The following is a 19,701-nucleotide window of genomic DNA, read 5'->3' as shown; positions in this document are numbered from 1 at the left end:
AATTTAAATGCACGGAGTCGTATAACTCACGTACCACTTGGTTACATCACCCATCCCTGCGGACGAGTTCGCCTATTAGGATGGTTTTACAAATCTAAGATAATCTCTAGGCGCTTGCAACTCACTACAATTAGGGTGAGGATTTTGCTGTTAAATTAGTAAAGAAGAATGCGAAGCCAGTCAGAGTGAAAAGAGATGATACGGGGGGCGGGGCCTGACTGCAGAGCGGGACGGTCGCAGGTCTCTGCTGCTCCCGCACTCTACAGCGCCAAGAACCGGTTCCAGCGGAGCAGAACCCGTGAACCGAACCCTCTTGACTCCCAAACGACTTGGGGCACCGAGACCTGCACAATGATACCACTCTCGAGGCTCACCGCACTGTTCCCGCTCACACAGCCGTTGAGGCCTACACACGTGGCGGAGGCGGGGGAGACGGCCGCTCTCCCGCCATCTCACCGCGGTGGGAGACAAGGCTCAAGCCACCGTTCCCCCCCCCTATGGACCGGCGGGGGTTATCCCGGTCCTCACCAATCTGACACACTCGGCAACAAGGCCTACGACTGCCCACCCTGGCTGGGGCCCTGCCAATATAGAGCCCAACAACCTGGCGGACGACACACCAAGGCCTCCACCGACACAACCCCAACTTACCAGCCTGGATTTGATTTTTCAGAGGTTCTGGGACCGGCTGGAAAAACGCCTCGCCAGAGCCTCCCCTGTCCACGAAGTACAGACAGCAGGGATGGCGATGAGGAGACGGAGCAGACCGACCCCGGGTAACGCTTGTACCCATATGTCTGCAACTGCCGCTGTTTGCCCGCCCAAGCTGCGGGTCACTAGGGGGTTCCCTCTAAAGCTTCTGCCACCTCGCCGGAAGCCCGCCCGCCGCTGGCGGCGGCGAAACACCGGGGCTATCTGCAGCGCCCGTTTAGGGAAAGGCCCGGTCCAATTGCGTTCCCGAGCCTGTGGCACACCGAAGCCGACCCACCAAGAAGCTTGGGGCTGGGGAGAGGTCCCTCCTCCCTCGCGACGACCCTGCTCAATCCAGATCACCCATGCCTCGACCGCCACTCCAAGGGCACCATGGAAGCCTCATGACCAAGCTCACACGAAGCTCCACACTCAGACCAACGACGCCCCCGGGCAGGCCACCCTCAAGATGGACAGGTCTGTACACCCGGTGGGTATAGGCTGAAGGGGACGAGTTCAAACAGCCTGTAGTGCAAGGCCCCAGCTTACATGCCTGGCACCCTCAGGGACATTATCACTGCTGACGATGACCTACAGCCCAGATACCTACCTGGCCACAGGTGCCCCTGCTGAACTGTGACCAACAAACCATACCTTGTTCTGCACCTACCTGCTAGTAGATACACTTGATTATTATTATTTGATTTTGCTTTGATTAGACCTCGCATACATTCTACGTTAAGCTGGATCTGTTATTCTTAAATTTTGAGTATACTTGTTAACCGACACAAAAATAAGCCTGAAATATCTATGTATTTACGTGACGAAATTTGGCAAAACACCTGTGCGCACATGTTTTAAAAATGTCGTAACTTGTGCATAGCTTAACTTACCTGACCAGTGTCACTAACGCTGAACTAGCCAGACCTGCTTGCATATTGCAGTTAGCATGTACCTAGCATAAGTAACTAATGTTTTTTTTTTATCTATGTGTAATCTGTCGCCTGACTAGCATGACCTAGCGAGATATTACTCCGGATCCTACGATCCTCAGCTTGTATTTTCAAATTGGTGCTTAACTACGTTACATAAAAAAAAAAAAAAAAAAAAAAAATTAGGCATTGAAAATCTGGAAATGTACTTTGACTTTGTGTACTGTTGTACCGACCCTATAATGTAACTCGCTTTAACGTTTCCTCCGTCTTCTCTTCTGTACCCCATACTATATGCCTTAATAAAAATCAGATTGACAAAAGAGATGATACGAAGAGAAAGTAGGAGTGACCGAGGAAAGCAGAAACGGAAAAGAGTAAAAGGACGGGACTGGGGAGGGGGGAGGAGGGAGGGTAAATTGGAGGGGATGCTGCAGGGATGTACCCACCAATATGATATTTATTGTACGTGATCGAAGTGTTGCATAATTGCCTATGGCAACGAGTATTATGGCACCTACGAGGCCGGCTGTGTCCTGTAGGCCTCCCAGCGGGAGCCTTAAAGTCCCACTAAAGGAGATTAAATCGAGTAAGTTAGTCGGTTCCAGAAAATTGGCATAGAGACAGGGGTATGTAGGTATGAGTCCATCCCCCCTTCTTCTGATCGCCCACTCCGCTATCGATCCATGGAGCCCAGACCTTGTAAAACTTTGCATTTGTGCCCCTGACCCTCGCCGTTAGCTTATACATAAGGAACGAGTCTTTAATCTTTTGTATCACAATATGAAGTGTGGGGGGGGGGGGGGGGTTACATTTTGTAGCCACACTTGAGCTAGGGCCCTCCTTGCTGCCAAATTCACCTTATGTACCAACTTCTGTTCAGCTCTGTACCAGTCCTCCAGGGGCCTGGCCAGAAGGAACACCCATGGGTCCAGCTTTACCTCTCTACGGAAGATATCCCTCAGTAACTCCGCTACCTGTTTCCAGAATTTTTGAGCCTCTGGACATTCCCACCACATGTGTAAATAGGTTCCTTTGTGTCCACATCCTCTCCAGCACAAATCTGTAGACATTTTATGCATTCTACAAAGTTTCACTGGGGTGGCGTACCACCTGAACACATGGTCTTATAAGCTTGTTCCTGCACGGAGACACAGATAGACGAAGTCGCCGCAGCCTCCCAGATCTCCTGCCAATCCACCCCCTCTAGTTCCTCACCAAGATCAGCTTCCCATTGGGATATGTAAGTGAGCTCACCCCATTCTGACGTGGACGTACTTAAATGTGCATAGATAGCTGTAATGAGACCTTTTGGGAATTGTTCTTTAAGGCACATGTTTTCGAAGAAAGTAGGTGTTGTCAATGCGCTAGTTTTAACCTCCGGAGTCTGGGCATAATCCCTAAGCTGAAGGTACCTAAAGAAATCAGAAGGGCGTAGATTAGCCCTGGTTTTTAAATCTTCAAATTGAAGAAGCGAGCCGCCTTCATATAGATGACATAATCGTTGGACACCCGTGCTTTCAATACCCTTAAAATCTCTTGCATCCAATCCCGGGGTGAAAGCCGTGTTTCTCAAATAGGGAGCTAACGGGGACAGTTGTGGGGACAACCCATACTTAATTGACGTGGCATCCCAAATTTTCAAGGAGTTTGCTATAGCTGGGCAATCGATGTGTGTTGGCGGTCTATGGTCCCGAGGGATCCACATGAAGAGCTGGGGGATGTCAGGCCCCATGAGAGATGACTCTAAGTCTACCCACCTCCTCTCTTCCGGAGGAGAGTGCCAAAACGCTATTTGTGTTAGCTGGGCCGCCAGTTAATAAAAATATAGATTCGGCAAACCTAGGCCTCCCCTCGGCTTTCCTCTGTATTGAATGTTGCGTTAAACTCTGTTTCCTGTTCTGCCAAATACATTTTCCCATAGCCTGCTGGAGCGCGCCCAGGTCAGACTTAGTCAGCCTAACCGGGAGAGCCTGAAACAGGAACAAAATCCTGGGGACAACGTTCATTTTTACCGAGTGGATCCTACTGATCCAAGAGATCGGCTTATCCTGCCATTTGTCCATATCTGAAATTAAAGTGCGGATCAAGGGAACGTAATTTTGCTGGTAAAGTTGGGTAGTCTGGACGTTATTTTTAATGCTAGTCTTGGCAATCAAGTTCTGCAAGAAAGCTAGTTCATATAGCATGAAAATAATGTTCAATGTCATCTCCAGTGTCAAGAATCCTTGTCCAGAGGATCCCATCTGACATACAGACATTTTATTTTCAAGTCACAAAGATGCAACCTACATGTATAGAGGTGGGAGGGAAATCACTTGAACCAACAAAGAAGACATGTGCAAATTGTGTAAAGTGAGAAAAGCCAACCACATGTATGTAGCGAATTCTATGAACCGTTATTGGGATTGCTGTGCAGTAACCTCTCATACTTCTAACATATTCTCTCCCACTAGGTTTGTGCACACATTTCTCTTATATGTGTATACATTTATTTAACCCTCTGCTCTTCCTACGCACACCAACCCTGTCTTTTTTTATATCTTCTATTCTTTTCTTCTTATTCCAAATCCTTTCATCTTTTTCTCACTCTGACACAATGCCTTCCATTAAGCATTGCTTTCTTATTTCCCCCCCAATCGCTTCCTGTTGCCTCGTGCCAGTAGTATTCTTTATCTGAACAGCCTTCTAGTCCGTTCATACCACAAATGTTGATTTCTAACAAGTGACTAATTCTGATTCACAGTTAGTATGGTTCACATGAGTATTGCTTTTGTTGCTGACAGGCTAATTAAAGGGGAGAAGAAGAAAGCCTTAGTTGACTTCCAGATATATGCTCCTGTAATTCCCTAGAGCTCCTGTGCCATTCCTTAATCTTTATTAGCCCTTTCCTCATTTCTTGCAAATTGAAAGTCATCTTGTTGTTTAACAAGTAATAGAAATACATTCTTCTTTTTTCCTCTTCGCTGGTTAATGTTTGAATATATATAGCTCTGCTCTTTACTATATTAATAAACCGTGATCCTTGTACCATGGAGCACAGAATTATATTCTTGTGTCTGATTGACTTTAAATAATGCAAGCACTGTTGTTTTTTGTTTTTATATTAACTCCTTTATTTATTGTAATAATTTCCCCCCGCCTCATGCCACACAAATATGTCTATTTGCTTATGAGTCACATGTATCTACATAGAACTTTCTCTTATATATTTTTTATGTAAAATCCGGTTATCAGTATAAGCGGAAACATTATTTATTTTTTTCCAATAAAACCAAAGACTGTGCCTATCAGCCAGTCCAGGCCAAAACTACTGTGCAAGATAATATATTCAGTGGAGTAGCTTTTGTTAACACATACCGGTACTTGTAGTCAAGTGTTTCTTCATAAATGGGACTACCTGATGACTTTTATGGCATGTGCAGTCCTATTTCTGTGCGCAGGGTGAGGCATTGCTTTCATTTTGTTCTCTAAGGTGGACTAAGTCATGCAGTTTTCACTCTGTCAATGAGCTAATCTCTACCCCTCTAGGCTTAGCTCAGACACAGAACTTCCAGCTCTCTATTCGAAATAATGGAGACAGGAGCAACACGTTAAACAGTTCTAAAATGGTTTGATACCTTACAGTGGGGAGGCTTCTAGAGCATCCCTGGCACTATAACCACTACAGTGTGCTTTATTAATTATGGCACTTTGCTCTTTTTTAACCCCTTAAGGACACATAACATGTGTGACATGTCATGATTCCCTTTTATTCCAGAAGTTTGGTCCTTAAGGGGTTAAAGGTATCACTCAGGCACCATAACATTCTAATTTCTTTGTGTATCGACATGGTTGTTTTGTGTGTTAGTACAGGTCATAAACACCTATAACTTTAACTTAACAACTTACATTTTCAAGTTGTTAATTTTCTTCATAAGCTGATATAAAACAGTATAACTTTTGCTAGCACTGAACACATTGATACCAGTGTTTATATGCTCACTTTTAATTCTGGAAGCTGTCACTTCCCAGGGTTTTTAATATATCTTATTATCACCAACATTTAAGAAATATGTATTTGTGCCCTGGCTGTGCTTGAACGGAATTGGGATGATTTTAGATAGATTTAAAAGAAAACAAAGGATCACATGAAAAATAACTTGTATTTTATTTTTAAAGTTTTCTTTAATTATGTATTTTCCAGAGAACTGACATAACTTTTCATGTGATCATATTATGATAGAAAAAACAAATCCGTAGAATTATATTTTAGCCATTAGAGATGACAGAAGGTTAAATTGAATATCTACTTGTTTTGTAATTTATGCAGTTTTTACTTACAACATGTAATTAAGTGGACATACAATATACAATACATTGTATTCATTGTATGGACGTAATATATACAATACATTGTATTTGTTACTCTAACGAAATAACCAATACAAGTAGATATTGAGATAGATCTATATATATATATATATATATATATATATATATACACATACTTACCTTACTCCAGCGCCGGGCTTCCTCAGAGCTGGGAAACTCCTCCTCCTCCCCCCGACCTCAGCGCTGAATGCGCATGCGAGGCAAGAGCTGCACGCATTCAGACTGTCCATTGGAGAACATTTCTCAATGCTTTCCTATGGACGTCCAGCGTCTTCTCACTGTGATTTTCACAGTGAGAAGCGCGGAAGCGCCTCTAGCGTCTGTCAATGAGACAGCCACTAGAGGCCGGATTAACCCTTGTGTAAACATAGCAGGTTCTCAGCTGCATGGTTAACACTAGATGGCCTGGGCACCCAGACCACTTCATTGAGCTGAAGTGGTCTGGGTGCCTATAGTGGTCTTTTAATTAAACATGTTAAACAAAAAAGAATTGTATTGAGGATAGTGCAAATAGGAAAAAGTCTGCTGGCACTCAAGGTGTTCAAACCATAGGCAGGTTTTTTTAGGGGGCAAAAAAAGTGACCGTAACAACGACCTACTATGAGGACTTTATCTTTATTAAATGAGGACAATGAATTTTAGAGAGTGTGTTGTAGCAATATACTTGATATTTAATCTTCAAAGACTGTATTATAATATTTGAGTGGCATAAGTTTTCTAATATGTCCTGTTTATTTTTAGTATCAGATTCAACGTTCTCTATATGGATAAAGAAATGTGAAGAAAAATTAAATGGTAAGTTTTTGTGTAGTTGTACACTGTGTAGACGTCCCTTATAAATATATGTTGGCATTTTAAATTTGCCTAACAATGGAAAGAAATGGGGTGTTGGATCTATTTGTATGTAGTTCTAGTCCAGGGATGGGCAACCTTCGGCACCCGAGATGTTGTGGACTACAACTGCCTTGATGCTTTGCCAGTATTATGGCTGTAAGTGCATTATGGGAGATGTAGTCCAAAACATCTGGAGTGCCAAAGGTTGCCTACCCCTGTAATCTAGTCTATAGAAAGTGAGCGTATCAGAATACCAAGAGATATTCTTGCAGTGGGTTAAATGAAAGTGTTCAGGCATTTCTATAGTTTCTTGTTTTCATAACAAGTCCAATGCATTCCCACTAAACAGATCTTTTAAAATATAGGAATTAAAATTCAATTTAGATGCTGGGAGACGAAGCTTACAAACATGTGGCTACAGTAATTAAGTGAAAGCCATTTCTAATGATTTTTTTAATTGATTTTTATTGTAGCATCTTCACAAGTGGAACAGGTAAGTGTATCTTTTTTACCATTTTTGTGAAGCTTCTTTAACCACGTTATTATTAAAATTCCTAGTGATGTGAACCACTTTTTTTATGCTTCTTAAAAATAGCTTTCACCTGGCTGAAAATGCATTTTCAAAGTTGTTCAGGTTTTGCGTCTGTTTATATCATATAGTCCTTAAAAGTTACTCGCTACTGTAAATCTGTACAGTATGTAGCAGTGGGGGAATTCACCAATAGCTAGTGGCAAGTGGAAATTTAGAGCCCTGATCTCTTTGCGCCAGTATGTGGTCTCAAATCTAAAACAAAAGAACTGGATGCCTTATACAATTATTGGTCACTGTGCAGCAGGGATTGACAAACGTGTTACAAGCCAGTTTTTTTTCTTTCTTTCTTTCTTTCTTTCTTTTTTTTCAAACTAACAAAGCTTCATTTTCAAGAGCACAAATACAATTCTTAATGCAATGCTTTTCAATGTGAACACTGCCTTTAGAGAAAAGGTAGTGTTTACATTGCTGCCTAATAACATCACTTAGACGGCCACTAGAGGTGATTCCTTGTCCAGTGCGGCACAGTGTGCAGCATCTACGTTCAGAGTCTCTACGCTCTCCATGGAGGTGCCCAATGTTCCCCATAGAGCTGCATTTATTGTATCTCTGAGGAAATGCTGATCAGCGCATGCGCAATAGCCTCCCAATGCTTTCCTATGGGACTCCGACAGAGACAAGCAAACACTTTTGGACAGACAAGCGTGCACACGCACACTTTTGGACAGACAAGCGTGCACACGCACACTTTTGGACAGACAAGCGTGCACACGCACACTTTTGGACAGACAAGCGTGCACACGCACACTTTTGGACAGACAAGCGTGCACACGCACACTTTTGGACAGACAAGCGTGCACACGCACACTTTTGGACAGACAAGCGTGCACACGCACACTTTTGGACAGACAAGCGTGCACACGCACACTTTTGGACAGACACACGCGCACCCACACACGCGCACACGCACACTTTTGGACAGACACACGCGCACCCACACACGCACGCACAAACACTCTTGGACAGACACGCGCGCACACACGCACAAACACTCTTGGACAGACACGCGCGCACACACGCACAAACACTCTTGGACAGACACGTGCGCACACACGCACAAACACTCTTGGACAGACACGCGCGCACACACGCACAAACACTCTTGGACAGACGCGCGCACACACGCACAAACACTCTTGGACAGACGCGCGCACACACGCACAAACACTCTTGGACAGACGCGCGCACACACGCACAAACACTCTTGGACAGACGCGCGCACAAACGCACAAACACTCTTGGACAGACGCGCGCACAAACACTCTTGGACAGACGCGCGCACACACGCACAAACACTCTTGGACAGACGCGCGCACACACGCACAAACACTCTTGGACAGACGCGCGCACACACGCACAAACACTCTTGGACAGACGCGCGCACACACGCACAAACACTCTTGGACAGACGCGCGCACACACGCACAAACACTCTTGGACAGACATGCGCGTGTACACACGCACAAACACTCTTGGACAGCCGCTTGCACACACATGCACAACCACTCTTGGACAGACACGCGTGCACACACAAACACTCTTGGACAGACACGCACTCTCTTGGCCAGGCGCGCGTACGTGCACACGCACACTCTTGGACTGGCTTGCGCGCACACACACACACACAACCACTCTAGGACAGACACGTGCGCACACCCTCACACACCCTCACCCGCGCACACACACGCACAACCACTCTTGGACAGACCTGTGCGCACACACACCCTCACACACCCTTTACCCCCCCAAACACACGCACGCTCTTGGACAGGCGCGCGCGCGCACACACACACAAACACACTTGGACAGACACGTGCATACAGACACACACACACACACACTCTTGGACTGGCTTGCGCGCGCACACACACACACAACCACTCTAGGGCAGACACGTGCGCACACCCTCACACACCCTCACCCGCGCACACACACGCACAACCACTCTTGGACAGACCTGTGCGCACACACACCCTCACACACCCTTTACCCCCCCAAACACACGCACGCTCTTGGACAGGCGCGCACACACACACACACACAAACACACTTGGACAGACACGTGCATACAGACACACACACACTCTCTCTCTTAGACAGACACGCATACACACACACTCTTGGACAGAGACACACTCTTGGACACACACGCGCATACACACACACTCTTGGACACACACGCGCATACACACACACTCTTGGACACACACTCTCTTGGACAGGCGCGCGTGTACACACACACTCTTGGACAGACACGCGTGCACACACACACACAAACACTCTTGGACAGACACACACAAACACTCTTGGACAGACACACACAAACACTCTTGGACAGACACACACAAACACTCTTGGACAGACACACACAAACACTCTTGGACAGACACACACAAACATTATCTCACACACTCAAATGATTAATTTTATTTTAATTTAAGTCCACCCAGCCTCCCTACCTTGGGAAATGCTGGAGTGGATCCTTTCCTTGGGGTTTGGTATGTTGTGATCCTTGTGCACTGTTTAGTACTGCCGGGGACAAAGTGACGTCATATCCCAGCTCTCCGCAAGGGAGTAGAGCAAGAAGAACAGGGAGATTACAGCTCCCTACCTCGCCGCCTGACTGCATTTTCTCTCAACCGGGGCCTCCAGGCTCACGCAGCTGGCCGGCGGCCTCCAGGTTTCCGTACAAGATTTGTGTTTTTAGATATAGTCTACAATGACACCTAAAGAGAACATGCAAGCTACATAACCATTAAATCTTATCGTAGAGATTATGGTTAAATTAAGATTTTCTTGTAGTCCCATCCCTTAATTCTGAGCAGGTTTTTTTTTTATTTTTTTTTATCACATTTTGGGTACTGTAAATGTGCCCTTTAACTCTTTAAACAATTCTATGGTTTGAGCAGGAACTAAATCTAGAGGAAGTGAGCTAGAATGCCAACACAACACAATTCCTTACACAGCTCCATAAACCTTTATTACAAATTCTCCTACTGTTGCCAGTATTTTGTTGTGATGCAGAGAACACCTTCCTGTCATTGTCTTCCAGTAAAATGTGCGTGCGCATGTGGAACAGGCAGTACTCCTGATGATGCAGTGCACATGCATGTTTGTTCATGTGATTACAATGATTTGAATCCTGTGCAATGATTTAGTTTGATGGCTCCTATATTTTATAAACACAAAAGGAATTCATACTTTCAAGAAAAAGAAACAAAACACACACAATCCCTAGTTACTCTTTAGTTAGTATAAAGGTATATGAGGTGACTCTTCAATCAATATCATTTTTAGCAGGTGCTCTCAATTTTGTAGCAGTTTAAAAAAAAAAAAAAAAAAAAAAAAAGGCAGTCTGCCAAACTTTACTTGGAAAAGCCTGTGCTTATTTAGTGATTTCATGCATGGTTCATTATTCCTTTATCTCTAGCATAAACTGTGATTAGGTTCAAATAATTATTTATTTTGTTTGCGTGTCATCAAATACTCCTAACAGTCCAGGTTTCGACGATAGTCGTGAGTCGCATTTTAACTATCTCTGTATATTAGCACAGTAAGATATGGAGTTTTAGTATCGTCAATATTCTAATAGATGCTGAAGAATTAGGAATCTCTTATCTAATCTGCAAAGCGTTGTCCTGTTTTCCTGCATTCTTGCTTTTGAGTTTTGAATGTATTTTTTTTTTTTTTTTTACAGATATATTACTCACAAAGCATGTTTACGATGTGGCATGCTTTTTGAAGAATATAGGATTCTCACTGTCTGTCTGTTCTGTTGTCAATTCATTGCTTGTCTACTGCCCATGCATGGCAGACAGTTTTTGCTTTTCTTTGGACCATTCCGTCATGTACTCTTCATCAAAGAAGATGTCACTGTTATTATTGTCAATATAATATACAGTCTATGTGCCTCTTTTTTTTTTTTCAGAGAAGGGAGTTTAATAAAATGGTCAAGATGGCCCTAGCTTTTATACTCCTTTTTAATTGCATTATTTGAATAATGCTATGAAAAGGTACTAAAACTAAAGATACAAAATGTACTCGCTCAGTGGAAACAAATTTACCACCAGCAGAAGTTCATGGGACATATAGTTCAGCAGCCCCATGTAGTTTCATTCATGGTGTGAATGAAACTACCTAGCATTGCTAATTAAACTGTGGTCAGGCTTTTATGACCTTAATGAGTATCTTTAACCCCTTAAGGACCAAACTTCTGGAATAAAAGGGAATCCTGACATGTCACACATGTCATGTGTCCTTAAGGGGTTAAACATGTGTTTCCCCCTCTATCTGTGTAGTATTTTGAAGGAACACATGCACACCTATTGTTAATGTTCATAGAGAGAGCTGATAAATTATGTGAAATGTACATGTGATCGTACGTAGAAGATTTAGTAGTGTCAGAAGTAGCTTGACAAAAATGTTTAGATCAAAATAGTCTGGATGTTTAAAAATAAATAAAACAAACTCAAACTCCCCAGCTATTCTGGGATTTAAAAAAAAAAAAAATTCCAAGTGGAATTTTAACCAACTTCAGTTGACTGTTTGTGGATTAAACCCCTTCAATAAAAAAAATAGAAGAAATTTGAGCTAGTTAAATACACAGTTGAATAAAATAAAGTAAGCAATAGTTGTCAGTCTCGTTTTGTAGTTGAAATAATCAAGTGTTTGAGTAATCCACTTGCGCTGATAAAGAGATATCTGTAACCCAAGCACTGTTCTGTGCCTGGAGGCCTGGATATTGGAAAATACTGCCCAGTAGGATTAGAATTGAATTTGCCAGGTTTTATCCTGTCAATTAAAGCATTAGATTAAAATTATCAGATGAAGCGGCATAGCAACAAATGCACCTATATATATATATATATATATATATATATTTGTTTTTCTGCACCTTTTTTGTCCTCTGTTGCAGAAAGGAACATTTACATATAGCGGGATATACAGTGAAACACACTTATACAAAATGATTAGAGAACCCTGCATGTATGATTGAATTCGAAGCATGCGGCACGTTGTACAAAGTGCCCTGCAAGGCAGACCTTTAGCTTGCAATGTAAATGTATTATGAGTGTAAGCTGTAACAAAAAACAATCCAATGTAAATTAGCACTCGGGATACCAACAAAACGTATAGGTACACTCCAAGCACCATATCCACTACAGTCTGCAGTAGTAGCAATAGTGCCAGTCATTCCCTGGTACCCCTCCTTTGTAGGTAATCACTTTTATATTGGTTTGACTTCTTACTAATAGTCCACTGGGTGTCGTTTCTAGTTTCCTTGCAGTAGCGAAGAGAGTTGGCAGCTCCTGTAGTTTAGGAGATCTCCAACTGATTTAATTGGTTTGACCAAGAACAAGGATATTTTTGCCACCGTAACCACTACAATGCTTGGTTATGTTGCTCTGAGTGTTCTTTTACGTGCAGTTGAAAGGGTATAAATAATATTAAGAGGAGAGTAATGAGCTATAGGGTGGTGTGATGTCAGGAGCTCAGTTTCTATGTATGTACTTAAAATTTATTTAATAACGATGTTGTTAAATGCTCACGGCTATGCTGTTCAGGGCTATTACGCTGCAATGCCATTTTGTATATGTTTTTATGATTTATGATGGTGGGGTGGGGTGGGGCGGTGGAATCAAATCTAGTAAACGTTGTACCTTTCTTTGTCCTGTCTTTGCCTTGATTAAAAAGGATTATGATGGTTTTTGCCAATCTTTACTATTTACAAGAAAATAGAGCATCACATAGACAAAAAGGTTAAAAGAACACTAAAGTCACCTAAACAACTTTAGCTTAATGGAACACTATAGGGTCAGGAACACACGCTGTGTGAGGACCTCCAGCATCGCTCAATTCCCCATAGGAAACCATTAAAAAGCATTTTTAATGCTTTCCTATGGATAGCTTTAATGCGCATGCGCGGCGCATTAGGTTTCCTCAGCCGGTGGGTGGGATCAGTCTCGCCCACCGGCTGGCGTAATTACTGGGAGGAGCGGCGGTGAGCAGAAACCACCGCCGAGGGACATCGACGGGGTCCCGGGTAAGTGACCTGAAGGGGTTTTAGCCCCTTCAGCTACCGGGAATGGGAGGTGGGATGGAGAGGGGGACCTGCAGTGCCAGGAAAACGGATTGTTTACCTGGCACTTGAGTTTCCCTTCAACTTTTGCACATAGTGCGAAGTGTTAGCAGTTTGCAGCACTTAAGTAATATCACAGTTTAAGCACCTACACTCTCCATTTCTAAGGAGGACTAATGTAGGAGACAAAACACAATGTTTAATACTTGTGTCGGTTACTGATGATGTGGTGAGCCATATATTTCTATTTTTTTCCTTTTTATGATGACATCTAGAAAGTCTAAGTCTGGTTCTCACTACTATGGTCTTATCTCAACTTCTTATTCATGTGCCATACAGTAAGATATATCTTTGTATATATAAACTTGTGTACTGTGTGTCGTGAAGGATTTACATGTTAGCCTTTCACACGTTAAATGAACACTGCATTGATCTATAGCATGTTTTTTTCTGAATTATTTTCCCTGCAATTAGATTTCTTCAGTCTTACTTTTCATCTAACTTTCTGGCTTATCATCTTGTGCCTTTCATCCTGTCTTTGCGTTGATTGTAATGTAAATCAGCAGCAGGTGGTGCTGTTGAAGTGTTCAAATGGAACATCAGTTGGATTTTAATTGATGTCAGAATTGTCATACTGTCTTAGTAATGACAGTTCCTATGTCACAACTGTAATAAGTAATCTGTTCAGATTTGTTTTACGTTGCATGCATTTAAAAAGGAAGAACTACTGGAGGGAAAGCTACATTATTTGTTGACAAACCTATAGATCACATTGAACAGAGTGCTTTAAAGTAGACCTTTCATCTAGAAAATGTGTGAATGACAAGGGCAGGTTCAGAAAAATAACATTTATATATTGTGCAAAACACAATAGCTAGCAAATGTGTAGGCTGAATGTTTTACTTAACCTGAAGATTTCTCCATGCTGTGGTCTGTGCGCACATTTGTAAGCTCCCATAATACTTGACACAGCATTGAATGATTGGCATTGTTGGAGTGCATAGATGCATGCATGTGATATACTTGTTTATACTGCTACTTCAAAACACACATTTATAGTTCTCAAGAGTCATGCCGTGGTAGATTTGGCCACTATTGCCTTTTATTGTGCTTTATCAGCATAGTGGTTTTCCAAGCTAATAAAAAAAAAAAAAATGTTATCCCCAACGAAGTTTGTGATAAACGAGATTGAAATATTTAAATCCATTAAAGGGACTCTATAAGCACCAAAATAACTTTTGCTTAAAGCAGCACTGTCATGTCGAACTTACCTTTCCCCAATCGCTTACTCTTCTATCTCCCTCTCTCAGGATCTGTTCTTCTTTTCTTCCTATCTGATCTAGTTTTCTTTAAAACATTAGACAAATTAGGGACTACTTTGTCTTAAGTATTTTTCCTTGACCAGCTTTGACCCACTTCCTGAGGTCAAAGAAATATTCCCACAATACTCCATCTCGCAATGCCACCTTTCACTATTCCTGAACGACTTGTCATTTAGACAGGACGCTGGCGAAACGACGGAATTTCGTGATAACCGAATGAGCGTAGTTTGTTCATTCGTGTTAAGACCCCATTCAGTACTTTGTGTTCGATCAGCATTTCATTTGAATGAATGAAATTCCGATCCTATTCATGCCGCGGCTGCATCTTGCAGCCGTTTAGTAAATGGCTCCCTTATTCCCACAGTATTAGGGCTATCTACCAAAAGGCTGAAAGACCAATACAATTTTGGTCTTTCAGTCAACTTTACAAATACTAAGTTAAGAATACTTAGTATTAGTTAATAAGCGAGTTTTAATTCTCCCTTTTGCCCCACCTCGCTATACTGCGAGAAGGGGCGCTTCTACTAAACAGTGAGCGGCCAGTGGAGCTGCAGTTCAAGAAGAGCTTAAATACAGGATCACAACAGTTCCACTGGAGCCCAGGGAATGGATCCACTTCAGCTCTAAATTAAAATCTCACTGTGGCTGGCCCCGCCTCCATGTCTGAGATTATCAATCTTAATGATCTCAGCCAAGTCAGTACTTTCCTATAGGAAAAACTCTGTGCTGCGCCATTCAACATTTTCTCACAGAGGTGAATTAAAGCAATGCGTCTCTATGGGGAACATTCTACACCTCGATGTGGAGACGCTAAACATAGGAAGCATCTCTAGTGGCTGTCAGTGACTGTCACTAGAGGTGTTACTAGACAGCAATGTAAACCCTGCCTTTTCTCTGTAGGGACAGACTATATACACCAGAACTGCATTCACCTGTAGTGGTTCTGGTGACTATAGTGTCCCTTTATGAATTGTATTTTTGTCTTTTAAAATAAAGCTTTGTTAGTTTAAAAAAAAAAACCTGGTTCCTTGTTTCCAAACAAATTTGTCAAACCCAGCATTAACCCCTTTACGCCGTTACGGCGTTCTATGCCGTCGCGGCTTTAAAGGGCTTTAAAGCCGTTGCGGCGGCATAGAACGCCGTACCGGCTTAAGCCCCCAGGACCTCGGCGGTACTTACCTCCGCCGCAATCCTCTTCTGGAGGGCTGCCTGACAGCCCAGGCAGCCCTCCCCCGGCAAGTGAGGCCCCCGGGGGCCATGTGATCGCTCTTTGAGAGCGATCACATGGCCCCCTATAGGTGGCTGTGGATCTGCCAGCAGGGGGACTGTCTGAAATATCAGACAGTCCCCCTGCTGGTGGGATCTGTAAAAAAAAAAAAAATCATTAAACATGTGTAAAATAAATTAAAAGTATTTTTATATATATAATATATGTGTGTGTGTGTGTGTGTGTGTGTGTGTGTGTGTATATATATATATATATATATATATATATGTAACGTCTTACGTAATATATTTTAATATTAGTATATATTAGTATTAAAATACACGTAGAATGACGTTACATATATATAATATATATTATATATATAATAGATGTATACATATATATATATATATATATATATATATATATATATATATACACACACATGTATAATTACAATAATAAATAAATAAAATAATAAAATAAAATATTGAAACAATTTTAAATAAATTATATATTCATATGTAATTTCATTCTAACTGTATTTTGTTATTAATATATATTGGTAACAAAATACACTTAGAATGACATCTCTCTCTCTCTCTCTCTCTCTCTCTCTCTCTATATATATATAGATATATATATAGATATAGATATAGATATATATATATATATATATATATATATAGATAGAGATAAATACATAAAATTACATAAAAGATTACATTAGTATACACGTAGAATTTAAATTCCTATAAATGCATATATTAAAATTCTACGTGTATATTTAAGTAATATTTTAACATAACTATGTCATTTGATTAATTAAAATTTAATTGACATGCCTGACAACACAGGGAGAAAGTGCAGAGAATTTAATTTGCAAGCACTATATTTGACCCTGTAACTCTCCAAGACACCATAAAACCTGTACATAGGGGGTACTGTTTTACTCGGGAGACTTCGCTGAACTCAAATATTAGTGTTTAAAACTGGAACGTTCTATATTTGACCCTGTAACTTTCCAAAACACCATAAAACCTGTTAATGGAGGGTACTGTTGTACCCGTGAGACACCACTGATTACAAATATGTGCATTCTTTTGCAGTAAAACAGTTTTATGACATTTACAGCTAAAATGTCAGACGGAAATACAAATTTTTAAAAAAAATCGTATTTTCTCACAGTTTTTTAAATTGTATTCATAATAAATTATGTTCCATATATGAATAGTTAATGATAAATTAAAGCCCTGTTTCTCCTGAAATGATATATAATAAGTGTGGGTGCATATAATATGAAAGAGGGGAACTACGGGTGAACAGACATTTTTTGTTTACGTTTTGTTTTGATCAGAACGTGTACTATTGACTCCGTCCTGAAGGGGTTAAACAGTAAATTGTAAAACATTGAATTTTGAGTGCAAAAACTCATCTTTTTTGCCGTTTAGTTTAAAGTGACCCAGTTATGTAGTTCTTAAGTTTGCCTAAAATGTCCCAATTGCATTGAATACATCATATATCACTTGCTGTATTCGTTTGATATATTCGTTTGATATATGCTGCATAAATATTTCAGTATGTAGAAGTCCATTCGCTAATTCTTACACAGGGGTCTTTGGTTTCTAGTTACACCCCTGCTTGTGTATGTACTGCACAAACCTTACATTGGTCCACATGTCAATGTAATGATATTAACACCATACTGCTAAGGGCTGGAGAATCATTTTTTTTTTTTTTCTGAACCTGGAAACATGGATATTAAACTAAACAAATTGTCTCATTTAAACTGATATTTAAATTAAGTTTTAACATTTGATTCTTGGCTTGAAGCAAGCGTTAAAGTGTTACTCGAACACATTTCAAGTGTTTAAATGTATATTTTATTAAATGTTCTATTGGTCATTAGTGATGTCCCGAATGGTTCGCTGGCGAATAGTTCCTAGCGAACATAGCATGTTCGCGTTCGCCACGGACGGCGAACATATGCGATGTTCGGTCCGCCCCCTATTCGTCATCATTGAGTAAACTTTGACCCTGTACCTCACAGTCAGCAGACACATTCCAGCCAATCAGCAGCAGACTCTCCCTCCCAGTCTCTCCCACCTCCTAGACAGCATACAATTTAGATTAATTCCCCCATAGCCAGTAACCTGTGTTTATTATACATTATCCCCCATAGTCAGTAACCTGCGTTTATTATAGATTATTCCCCCATAGCCAGTAACTTGTGTTTATTATACATTATCCCCCCCATAGCCAGTAACCTGTGTTTATTATACATTATCCCTCCCATAGCCAGTAACCTGTGTTTATTATACATTATCCTCCCATAGCCAGTAACCTGTGCTTAGTATACATTATCCCTCTCATAGCCAGTAACCTGTGTTTATTATACATTATCCCCCCATAGCCAGTAACCTGTGTTTATTATACATTATCCTCCCATAGCCAGTAACCTGTGCTTATTAGTATACATTATCCCTCCCATAGCCAGTAACCTGTGCTTATTATACATTATCCCTCCCATAGCCAGTAACCTGTGTTTATTATACATTATCCCCCCCCCCCCCATAGCCAGTAACCTGTAAAAAAAAAGGTAATACACTTACCTGTAATACTGATCGACGTTCCTGGTGCTCCTTTCCAGGCCTCCGTCCAACATCATCCCTGCCCTCAGGAGGTCCCATCAAATGCTTTTCACAGAATTCAGGGGTGGGGGAGCAGGGGGGAGACCACGACAAAAGTGAATATTGTTATTTATTTATACATCACCAAGCTCTATTGTATATGGCACTGGATGTGCAGCATTCAAGCAGATATTCAGCACATACAAACTGCTACCACTACAATTACTTCTAAAAGCAGAAGTGTTCATGGAGTAACCCTTTAACCCCTTAAGGACCAAACTTCTGGAATAAAAGGGAATTGTGACGTGTCACACACGTCATGTGTCCTTAAGGGGTTAAAGGACCACTCTAGTGCCAGGAAAGCATACTCGTTTTCCTGGCACTAGAGTGCCCTGAGGGTGCCCCCACCCTCAGGGACCCCCTCCCGCCCGGCTCTGGAAAGGGGAAAGGGGTTAAATCTTACCTTTTTCCAGCGCTGGGCGGAGAGATCTCCTCCTGCTCTCCTCCTCCGTTCCTCCCCGTCGGCTGAATGCGCACGCGCGGCAAGAGCTGCGCGCGCATTCAGCCGGTCACATAGGAAAGCATTCATAATGCTTTCCTATGGACGCTTGCGTGCTCTCACTGTGATTTTCACAGTGAGAATCACGCAAGCGCCTCTAGCGGCTGTCAGTGAGACAGCCATTAGAGGAAATAGGGGAAGGCTTAACCCATTCACAAACATAGCAGTTTCTCTGAAACTGCTATGTTTATGAAAAAATGGGTTAACCCTAGAAGGACCTGGCACCCAGACCACCTCAGTAAGCTGAAGTGGTCTGGGTGCCTAGAGTGGTCCTTTAAGCGTTGCTTTCTTAGCAGATATCCCCTGGGTCCCCACTTGACATTGTCTGACAGCTGATAAGGCTGGTTTGATATGTATATGTGTTACAATATCTGTCAAAATATGTAGCAGTGCATAAGAATAACAATACACCATCTTTCTTGTATACTTGTAAATTAATTGCAGTAAAGTACTATAAATTGTGTGAGTAACTTACATGTTTC

General features: G+C 41.8%; 1 protein-coding gene across 4 annotated transcripts in view; it reads left to right on the top strand.

Moving 5' to 3' along the window:
- SUGT1 (SGT1 homolog, MIS12 kinetochore complex assembly cochaperone) overlaps positions 1-19,701 on the top strand; it is an 83,983-nt gene that overhangs the window by 19,030 nt on the left and 45,252 nt on the right. For all 4 annotated transcript variants that reach the window (XM_063425954.1, XM_063425957.1, XM_063425956.1 and 1 more), the window contains exons 7-8: positions 6,738-6,791; positions 7,304-7,323. In XM_063425954.1, coding sequence (XP_063282024.1) covers positions 6,738-6,791; positions 7,304-7,323 — 74 coding nt within the window. The remainder of the gene's footprint in view (positions 1-6,737; positions 6,792-7,303; positions 7,324-19,701) is intronic.

The sequence above is a fragment of the Pelobates fuscus genome, chromosome 1 (genome assembly GCF_036172605.1).
Source record: "Pelobates fuscus isolate aPelFus1 chromosome 1, aPelFus1.pri, whole genome shotgun sequence".
NCBI lineage: Eukaryota > Metazoa > Chordata > Amphibia > Anura > Pelobatidae > Pelobates > Pelobates fuscus.
This window is presented reverse-complemented; position numbering and strand designations above follow the sequence as displayed.